This window comes from Microtus oregoni, unplaced genomic scaffold (genome assembly GCF_018167655.1).
Source record: "Microtus oregoni isolate MIOR12 unplaced genomic scaffold, Mior012 000005F_ref0000423, whole genome shotgun sequence".
NCBI lineage: Eukaryota > Metazoa > Chordata > Mammalia > Rodentia > Cricetidae > Microtus > Microtus oregoni.
In genome coordinates, this window is record NW_024543064.1 from 33,952,714 (window position 1) to 33,962,686 (window position 9,973).

Sequence of the window (9,973 nt, forward strand, 5' to 3'; positions counted from 1 at the left end):
GGTTAGGTGGGATGAGGCAGGAAGCAGACATTTCTGAGATCACTGGGCAGAGCTCAAAGTGTCTTCCTCGATGCAAAAGATTCCTTTGCTGGTCCTTTTGGGCAGAGTCTTCATTTTCCTTTGTCCCTGGCAGAGCTGCTGGTCTGGCTAGTAAGATGTCACCTGAGACCCCTAGGGCAAAGATGTGGGGACAGCTCTTTGGTCTCCAACCTTGGCCTATCAAGAAGTGTGGTTCTGGGAGTCAGAGACCACCTGGCATATGAAGTGCGCTGGCTTGGCGAGGCCTTAGTTCACCCTTCCCTTTAGCCAAGAGTCTGCCTTTGGTTGGACCAAATGCCCCCTGGAGATCAGCAGACTGTCTGGGCTTCAGCCTGCCCAGTTCAGCCTAGTTGCCTTCATGACTGCTCTGAGGGGCAGGTGTGCATGCCGATCCTCACTTGTCTGTCCTTTCTAATCCCTTTCTAACTACACTTGTCCAGGAATCTGGGCTGGGCGAGGTGGAGATGAATAATTAATGTCAGGCGCCTCAGACGCCAAATATTTGAACAGCTGCCTGGTGTTTTTGCTGGCAAAGGACCTGGTGGCCCAAATCAGGATGTTGGCTGGAGGGTCCTACTCTGTGGCTCTGATTGGCCTTCGCCAGCCTTTTCTCCTTTGATGGACCTCAGACTGGACAGTGAGCTAGAGGGAGGCCCAGGACCTATTCTGGAGTTACCTTTTGGACCTGAGTTTCTCTATCCTCTTTCTGCCCTTCCTGGAACTAGAAGGACAGGTGTATAGGAGGCCTGTTCAGTGTCCTCTCGGGACCTGACTTAGTGTTTGGTTGTGCCGGTTTATAAGCGGAAACAATCTGGAGTTGTAGGCAGTACATTAAAAGGTGAGGGAGGGGGACAGCAATAAAGCCAGAAGTATCTGAATGTTGCTGGGTGGTAGTGGTTGCATGGCTTTAATCCCAGTTCTTGGGAGGCAGAGACAGGTGAGTTTCTTTAGTTCAAAGCCAGCCTGGTCTACATAGTGAGTTCCAGGACAGCCAGGGCTGTTATACAGAGAAACCCTGTCTCAAAAAACAAATATATATTAAAAAAAAAAAAAAAAAAAGAAAGAAAGACCTACCCGAATGTCTGCTTGTACATATTCCTGTCTAGCCTTGGACCTAGAAGCAGAAGGGGTACCCTTGGCCTAGTTCTTGGCCTCTGGCCCTTCTTACGTTCTGCTTCCCACAGGCTCCGGCTTCGTCATGTGCAGTGGCAAAGAGAACCCAGACAGTGATGCTGACCTGGATGTGGATGGAGATGACACTCTGGAGTATGGGAAACCGCAGTATCCTTGGGGCAAAGTGGGGCAAACCACCAATAACAAAAATAGCTGGTGCCTCTAAAGCTTTATCATACTCTTGAGTGAGTCTCAGCTTGGGGCAGGGCACTCCTGAGGACTCAGAGCCCGCGTGGCCTCCCGCAGCCTTGGATCTATTGTCCTTGACCACCATGCCAGATACACAGAGGCCGATGTCATCCCTTGCACAGGAGAAGAACCTGGTGAAGCCAAGGAGAGAGAGGCACTCCGGGGTGCAGTCCTAAAGCAAGTGTGGGCAAAGGCGTGGGCAGTGTTTGCAGAGTGATTGCTGGAGGCAGGCTCAGCTGTTCTCACTTTGTTCTTTCTCCTTTCCTCTAGTGGTGGTCCCCCTAGCACCCGCATCACACCTGAGTTCTCTAAATGGGCCAGTGATGGTAAGTCCTGACAAAGATGTCGTTAGATGGTGGTGACTGAATCCCAAGTCCTCATCTAGCCAGAGTATGAGTTGAACTTTTGTCCTTCCAGAGATGCCATCCACCAGCAATGGTGAAAGCAGCAAGCAGGAGGCCATGCAGAAGACCTGCAAGAACAGTGACATTGAGAAGTAAGTATGGTTGGCTGGGAGAGGGGCTCTTTGCTAGCAGGAAGGCCTGCTGCCAGGGCTTCTGGTCCTCTGAGTACAGCTCAGTCCTGCTGCCGTGGGCACACAGCCGGCAGTGGAGCCCAGCTGGTGCTAAGCGTGACTCTGTGAATTGATCACTGGGCCATGGCCCTGGGAGCCTTGGTGGAGCGAGGAGCAGTCCTTCCCTGCCCGCTATAGCTGCCCCTACCCGTGGAATGTGATGTATGGCCACCCAGCCCAGCCAGTGCACTTGATTCATCTCCAGTTTCTGTTTCTTAATCGGGAGCTAAATTGGTTTCATTTTTCTTGTCCCTGGTGGTGCTTGCAGCAGGTTTTAGGCAGGAGCGTTGGGTCTCATCACTTCCAGTAGGAATTTTTGGTCAGGGCTCTCCAGCAGGGAAAAGGAGATCCATTGTTACACTACCCGGGGCTGCTGGACAGCACCGCAGGATTTGATATCCGCTGGCCATCCTGCTGCCTTTCCAGAAGCCTGGGAAAGGCCAGTATTGGGCCAGGAGGTGGAGGTGCTGTTCTCCAGTCTGACTGGCTGGAGTGTCTGCCATTGGTCAGGGCTGATCTCCTGCACCTACCCCTCCCTCCAGCTGGAGGCTAGGTTCCTGGGGTTAAAAGGTAGCCTCTTCATTCTAGGGCCAGTCTTCCATCTTGCCTCCTGCCAGAAGAGTGGCTTGCAGGCCAGTGCAGGGCTGGGTCGGTGGCCTGGGTCACCTCCCATTTGTTTCCCTCCATTTTGTGTTGTCATAAATTCATTCCAGCCCGTTGTGCTTGATCAGTTTATCTCGGCCGGGGCCGCAAGTGCTGCTGGCATGATGTATGGGCCGCAGCGCAGGGCCCGGCTGCCCATGAATCACCGCAGCTGCTCCGTGTCAGCGCCGGAGCGGGCCATACGGATTCGGTGCAACCAGCTTGGGGGGGGGGGGGTGACGTATGGATGTTTATTTAATAATTCTCTCCTACTCCAGCTGAGCGGGGCGGGCGGGGCTGTAAGAGGCGCCTACCCTCGTCTGGAGGGATTGCTCATAAATCAGAAAGACAAGATCATTAATCAAGGATGGCGCCCAAGGGGGAGGTAGGGGCCAGAGCCAGTGGCCATCCATGAAGGTGCTACCCACCCAAGGCTAGGGGAAGTCAGCATTTCTGTCCCACCTGTGTGAGCACAGGCTCTGGTGGGTGGGGCACTCTAGGACTGGCTCTGCTATACAGAGGTCTCCATTGGGCCTAGATCCACTAGGATTGATACTCTTCGGTCCCATGACATTCTAGTTCACAAAGTACAGGTTCCTGCAAAGGGGAAAGCCCATCCTTGTTGAAAAGTTACCAACAGTTCACATAGGAATGGCACGTAGGTAGAGCACTGAGCAAAATGCCAGAGAAGAAGCTAGCTGTGCTAATGAGGGAGAAGTGGGTAAAGACTTCCCAGAGCCTGAGATTGAGCATGGAGAACCTACCGGGAACCTACGAGCACTAAAAGGAACTGGCAAAGCTTTTTCAATCTCTGGAGAAGTGGGGTGGATAATTATGGGCTCATTGTGTACAGCCACTAGGGAGTCACATTTCTGTATTGCTGCTGATACCCTAAAAAAATTAGATTGAAATTTGCTGTACATTAAATGTTACTACTACCAGCTGGGCATTAGTACATTTCTATAATCTCAACACTCCAGAGGCCAAGAGAGGAGGGTTGTGGGTTTGAGGCTAGCCTGAAGTACATAGTAAATTTGAAGTTAGCCTGAGATATGTAATGAGACACCATCTCAAAAGCATAAAACAGTAAGCATGTTCCCTGTATTCCCTTCTGACCAGTGTGGACACATTGTCCTCCATGCTAGCCAAATCGTCTCCACTACCACAGGCAGTCCTAATGGAACTCACCTTTTAAAGCTCTCCCGTTCTGTCAGGTCCCGTCCCACCCCAGGCTGCCCATGACTTAGCCATGCCCTGCTGCTGCCTGGAGAAGTCTCCCTTCTCCGTTTTCACCTGCTTGCCTCCCAGCCTGCATGAGCTCTCGGGCTGCTTGGCCTGGGGACTCTTCTCCCTGTAAGCAGGACGGCCTTGGTCTGCCACAGTCTGGGCAGGCTACCTGGTTTCTTCACATGTAAAATGAACATCTTCTCACAAGTTTAGGAGGTATAAATAATATAATTATTAGTTCCTCAGTAAAAATACCTGGCAGTTAAATAAATACTTGATAAACGTTGGCTGTTCGTTGTAGCATTGTCATTCCCTAAGGCACATCCCCGGGATAATCATTTCTGGGGCCAGGAAGCCTTTCTCTCCTTAGAGTGTTCCCTGGGGCTATTGCTTTTCAGAGTAGTGTGGTGGGTGGGATCTTTGAGATTATTCTAGCCATTCCTTCTCTGTGCTGCTGGGTTTGTTTCAGGATCATGGGCTTGAAACTACCTAGACTAGTTGGGTCCCACATCGCTGCTTTTCCCTGAAGGTTAGGCTGGCAAATGTTTCCTCATGCTTACATCCCCAAGTAGGTCTTATGTCACCAGTAAATAGTCTCTGGGAGATGTTTTTAGCAAGCAAGCTTTGCCTTCAGGAAACTCAGCCTCGCTAAGGAGACAGACACCTTTGCTGTAGGGATGCTAGGGTGAATGGAGTTGAAGACAGAACATCTGGAGGAGCCGGAGTGATAAAGCAGGGCTGGTGATTCCTGGAGAAGGAACCCAGAGAGAGCAGTATAGAGAGGCTGAGGGAGGGGGAGGAATAGTTTGGATACACTGTTTATATGAATAGCATAAGGATGTGACAAATTACTGAGGAGAGATGCAGATAAGTTGGGCCAGTTGATGCTGAAGGAGACACTAAAATGCTGGAAATAAAAATGGCTGGACTGGCCTTTAGAATGTAACCAGGGGCTGGCAGGATAAGCTCGAGGAAGGGCTACAGCAGAGAAGCGATTGTTTGGGTTAGTAAAGTGATCCTTAGAGCCCTTGTGGATGAGGAGCTGGAGGTGTGGCTCAGCTGATGGGATGCTTTCCCAGCATGTGAGAAGCCAGTCCCAGCACTTAGTAGGGGCAAGAAGTACTTTCTGTTTTGTTTTGTTTTTTTGAGAAAGGGTTTCTCTGTAGCTTTGGTACCTGTCCTGGAACTAGCTCTTGTAGACCAGGCCGGCCTCAAATTCATAGATCCGCCTGCCTATGCCTCCCGAGTGCTGGGATTAAAGGCGGGCGCCACCACCACTCAGTTTAAGAAGTACCTTTTTTTAAAATGCCCTGATGAAATTTAATATTTAGAATGCTAATTTGAGAAACAAAGAGGGATTTAAGAATACTGGCTGTTTGGCCAGAGGACTGAGGTCCGGTTCCTACAAGGTAACACCTGTATGTCAGTTTACAGCCATCTGTACCTCCAGTTCCAGGGGATCTGATGCCCTCTTCCAGCCTCCACAGGCTCAACACCCATGCACTTAAAATTAAATTTTGTTTCATTTTTTTCGAGACAAGAGTTTTTATGTGTTGTCCTGGAACTCACTCTGTAGACCAGGCTGATTGCAAACTCAAGAGCCCCTACCTCCCTCGTGCTGGGATTAAAGACATGCGACACCATGCCTGGCCAAAAAAAAAAAAAAAATTTAAATTTAATAAATTTGAAGATTTAGTTTTAAAAATTCAAGGTTACTCTTGGTTACATAGAAAGCTTGGGGCTACCCTGGGCTATATGAGATTGGTTTGATTTGAGACAATATCTATGTAGCCCTGACTGGCCTGGAACTCCCTTTGTAGACCAGGCTGGCCTCAAAACTCACAGAGATCTGCCGGCTACCCATTTCTGCCTCCCAAGTGCTAGGATTAAAAGGTGTGTGCCACCATATCCAGGGTGACTGTTTCCTTTTTTTAAACATAAGGGTCACAGCATGGTGGTGTGTGGTCAGAGTGGGAGCGAGTGGAGATTGCAGAGAAACTAGCAAGGGGTGGACAGGTTTTGAAAGTTGAGGGTAAGGGGTTGGGATGGTTGCCAAGACTCCGAATTAGACATTCATTAGGTAGACACGCAGGAGTACTGAGTTCAGTTCTGCAGGGAGTAGCTGGCAGGCGGAGATGCTGAGAAGAGGCTCCCTGTGTGACTTTGGGTGGAGGGTACCACTGTGCATTGTCTACAGAATCACCGAAGATTCAGCTGTAACTACTTTTGAGGCCCTGAAGGCTCGTGTCAGGGAGCTTGAACGGCAGCTATCTCGGGGGGACCGATACAAATGCCTCATCTGCATGGTGAGTGGGAAGGAATCAGCGCCCTGTGGGTTAGGGAGGGTCTTGGCTGTATCTGGGCTCTCGGAGGGTGAGCTTGCTTCAGTGACCCCTTCTCTGCCCACCTCCTCCCTAGGACTCATACTCGATGCCCCTAACGTCGATCCAGTGTTGGCATGTGCACTGTGAAGAGTGCTGGCTGCGGACTCTGGTGAGGAGAGGGTGGGCAGCTATTAGAGGCACTGGCCAGATGTTCACGTCTGTGGCTGCACCTGCTTGGGGGAGTTCAGGAAGACCTGAGTCAGGGTCCCCCCCCACCAAGTTGAATACATTGTCTGCCCTCTACTTCAGGTTTATTCTCTTCCCCCTCCATGGACACACTGCACGCTCCCTTCCCACCCCAAGGCAGCCCTGGTGTCTCACAGATATTGCTGAGACCCCAGATCAGAAAGAGGCTGGTGGTGGGTAAACCAGACCAGGGCCTCTGCCCCTCCCCCTCCCATTACTAAGCTCCTTCTGCTCCTGCCCTGTTCTTAGCTCGGGAGCAACCATTAAAATGTCGCCCGGAGACAGCAATAAAAGGCCCGGACGTGGGCTCTGTGTCCTGATCAAAGGCCGCGTGTAATCTCGTTAGGGTTGAGGCAGCCACAGCTGGACCCAGCCTTGTTCTCATTACCAGGGCTCCTGCTGCGGGGCTGGCCAGGCGGTTTGATCCTGGCGTCTCCCCAACACAGGAGCATGTCTGCCTACTCAGGCAGCCCATGCATCCCTAGCCTGGCTGACGGGAATGAAGTCGCACACAAACTGGTGCAGAGACATGGCTGCAGGCCCAGTGCTCATGTGCACAGACACAGATCACGCTCTGTCTCACGGAGCCCTCCCCCTTTTTCTCTCTTCAGGGTGCCAAGAAGCTCTGCCCTCAGTGCAACACCATCACAGCGCCTGGAGACCTGCGGAGGATCTACTTGTGAGCTAGCCATCCCAGCAGGCCTTGCCTCGATCAACCCCACCTGCCCCAGCCTCTGTGACAGTGAACCCCTTTCCCTTTGTACATAATTGCACACAGGTTCCCGGTGTACATACATGCACATACACACCCAAACACACATATAGGACTCTGGAGCCAGAGTGGAGCAGCCTTTCCTGCTTGCTCCTTCTGAACTTGGGGACCATGCCTCTTTTGGCTCTGTTTCCAGTGTGGGGCAGAAAGGTAGGGATGGGGAGTAGCAGGACAAGGCTCCTGAGATCCGTCCCCTAGACTGACTGACAGACATGCAAACACCAGACTGAAGCACATGTAATATAGACTGTGTATGTTTACAATGTTGTGTATAAATGAGACACTTTGCCCTCCACCGCCTCCCCTTTGGTTGTACGATTTTTTTTTTTTTAATGACTCCTGGAAGCAGTGCCCCCTTCAGGGCTGGCTGGTGGCTCGGCCCATCCACCTCTTAAGGTGCCTGCCTTTCCTCTCCCATGGCATCTCTTCCCTTTCCCATGTGCTCGGTGTTCAGTGGTGTATATTTCTTCTCCCAGACGTGGGCCATGTGCCCCAAGGGATATGATCCTCCTTAGTCTTAGCTCATGGGGCTCATATGAGGAGCTGGGGGGTAGGGTGAAAGATGGGACCGAGCAGAAACAGGCTGCAGCCGGGCTGGCTGAGGGTGCCTGGCTGCCCAGCCTGCTGTTAAGAGCAACTCCTGGGAGTAGAGCGCTGCTCCGGGCGGAAGTGCTGCCTCCCTTGCCTTCCTGTGCGCCCTGTGGTGTGATGCTGTGTCTGTATATTCTATACAAAGGTACTTGTCCTTACCCTTTGTAAACTACATTTGACATGGATTAAACCAGTATAAACCAGCTGCCGTCTGTGTGTGAAGCCATGCAGGGTGGTGGGGGTGCCCTGGAGCCTCCCAGCAGGCAGAGGTGGGGCAGGGCTAGGAATCTGAACTCCTAGCTATTGATGGGCAGGGGCTCTAGGTTAATTCCTTATCGATGCAGAATCGTCAGCTCATTAATCACAAAAGAGGTCAGGGCTTGGGGTACAGAGGGGGATATCAGCACTAGTCCCCAACCTAGGGCAGAAGCAGCCTCAGACAAGTAGAATGTGCTGTGGGTCCCTGGCTCTGGGTCACCTGCTGAGCTTCCACCTGCCCAGATCCATGTCAAGAACTGGCTGCCAGGCCTGTCAATGGAGCGCCTTGGTAGTCAGCTCCATGGCCCCCACTGCCAGCGAAGTACCTGTGCCTTCCAGGCCTATGCTCAGAGTGTAGGTGAGCCCTCACCATAGAAATGCCTTGAGGAAAAGATGGTTGCTCAGACTCAAAGGCCAGGATCCAAACTCGGCCCACTTTCTCAAATCCCTGCCTTGATACCCACTTCTGGGATGCCCACAATATAGAGAAATAAGGTCTGGTTGGCAGCCCCTGCCTCCTTTTGCACCCAGTAAAGAAGATGAGCTCTTGTTGGAACCCAGCAAAGGCCTTTTGTGGCCCTCACGCTCTGTGCTTGGTAGCACCAACTATCCTGAGCACAGCTTCTAGGGCCGGAAATGAGACGACGTGGCTTCCACTGTGAAGTGCGGCAGCAGCCCTGCCGGTGCCTGGGCAAAGGTAACCTGCTTCAGTGGTTGGTTCTGGACAGCCAGGCTTCTTTCACGTCTCTACTCTCCCCTTCCCTGCCTCGGACTCAGTGGGTCGTTGGCAGCTGCTTACCCCCACCCTGGGGCCAAGGACTCTTTAATAGGGAGGGCACATTGACAGTGCAGGCATCCCACCAAAGCATGACTTAGGCTGTCTCATGGCACAGGCAACACTGCCACCTGTTGGCCACGGGTAGGAATGCAACCACATCTCCAAAGACTCGGAAAAGTAGCTCAGAACTGGAGGTTTGATGCCCTGCAAATACAGTTGGCCTCTCGAGACTTGGGGTCCATGACTCATTGGGGACTTAGGAGTCCCCCACCCACCCACCCACAGATCCCAACTGCTTGCCAAACTTTGAAAACCCTTCGTTGAAACCCAAGTCCCTTGATGACAGAAAGTTCAATCGACAAGTATTGACTGAATGCCTAGCTTACCATGAGCCAGAATTGTGCAGCCGTGACTTGTAACACAGTAGATGGTAGGACTTATGGGGACAGTCATCTCCCCCTTCTGGAGGGTACTGAGTGGGAGTATCTTTTAGGAAATGGGAGTGTAATTTCAGCCGGAATCCCCGACCCTGGTTCTGGCCTAGACACATCCTCCTCCCTCCTACTGAGTATGGCGGCCTTTCTACTCTCCACTTAGTCTTCCTGTTAAATACAGAGCCATCAAATTCCTCAGATTCAATGCCCCCCTAACAAAGTGTGTGGTACCAGGCAGGCCCCAAATACCCCAATCCTCAGACCTCATCTAGTGTCTGTCTCAGATTCTCAGACCACACGGTCAGAGACAACCTCTCTGAGTGGCAGGCCAGATGGGGAACAGTGCTCACTGGGGAGCCTTGTCCTTCCATCACAGCCCTGCTTCCCGGCCTCTCTTGCTACTTAAGGTACCTTCCATTCAAGAAATCAAAATTCAAGCCAGGCATGGTGGCAGATGCCTATCATCCCAGTACCTGGGAGCCGGAGACAGGAAGATCAGGAGTTCAAAGTCATCCTCAGCCACATAGCGAGATTGAGGCAGCCTGGTAGCTCTCTCCTCTCCCCTCTCTCTCTCTCTCCTCTCCTCCCCCCCCTCCTCTCTCTCTCCTCTTTCTCCTCTCCCCTCTCTCCTCTTCTCTCTCTCTCTCCTCTCCTCTCCTCTCTCTCTCTCCTCTCTCTCCTCTCCTCTCTCTTTCTGTCTCTCCTCTCCTCTCCTCTCTTCTCCTC

The 9,973-nt window shown here is 52.0% G+C and overlaps 1 protein-coding gene across 6 annotated transcripts in view; it reads left to right on the forward strand.

Annotated features, from left to right (window-relative positions):
- The window catches only part of Rnf220 (ring finger protein 220), a 227,063-nt gene extending 219,088 nt beyond the window's left edge, over positions 1 to 7,975 (forward strand). For all 6 annotated transcript variants that reach the window (XM_041652340.1, XM_041652341.1, XM_041652345.1 and 3 more), the window contains 7 exons: positions 1,224 to 1,320; positions 1,492 to 1,578; positions 1,672 to 1,727; positions 1,819 to 1,897; positions 6,042 to 6,150; positions 6,263 to 6,337; positions 7,026 to 7,975. In XM_041652340.1, coding sequence (XP_041508274.1) covers positions 1,224 to 1,320; positions 1,492 to 1,578; positions 1,672 to 1,727; positions 1,819 to 1,897; positions 6,042 to 6,150; positions 6,263 to 6,337; positions 7,026 to 7,097 — 575 coding nt within the window. In that variant the 3' untranslated portion in view covers positions 7,098 to 7,975. The remainder of the gene's footprint in view (positions 1 to 1,223; positions 1,321 to 1,491; positions 1,579 to 1,671; positions 1,728 to 1,818; positions 1,898 to 6,041; positions 6,151 to 6,262; positions 6,338 to 7,025) is intronic.
- Positions 7,976 to 9,973: the final 1,998 nt, after the last annotated feature.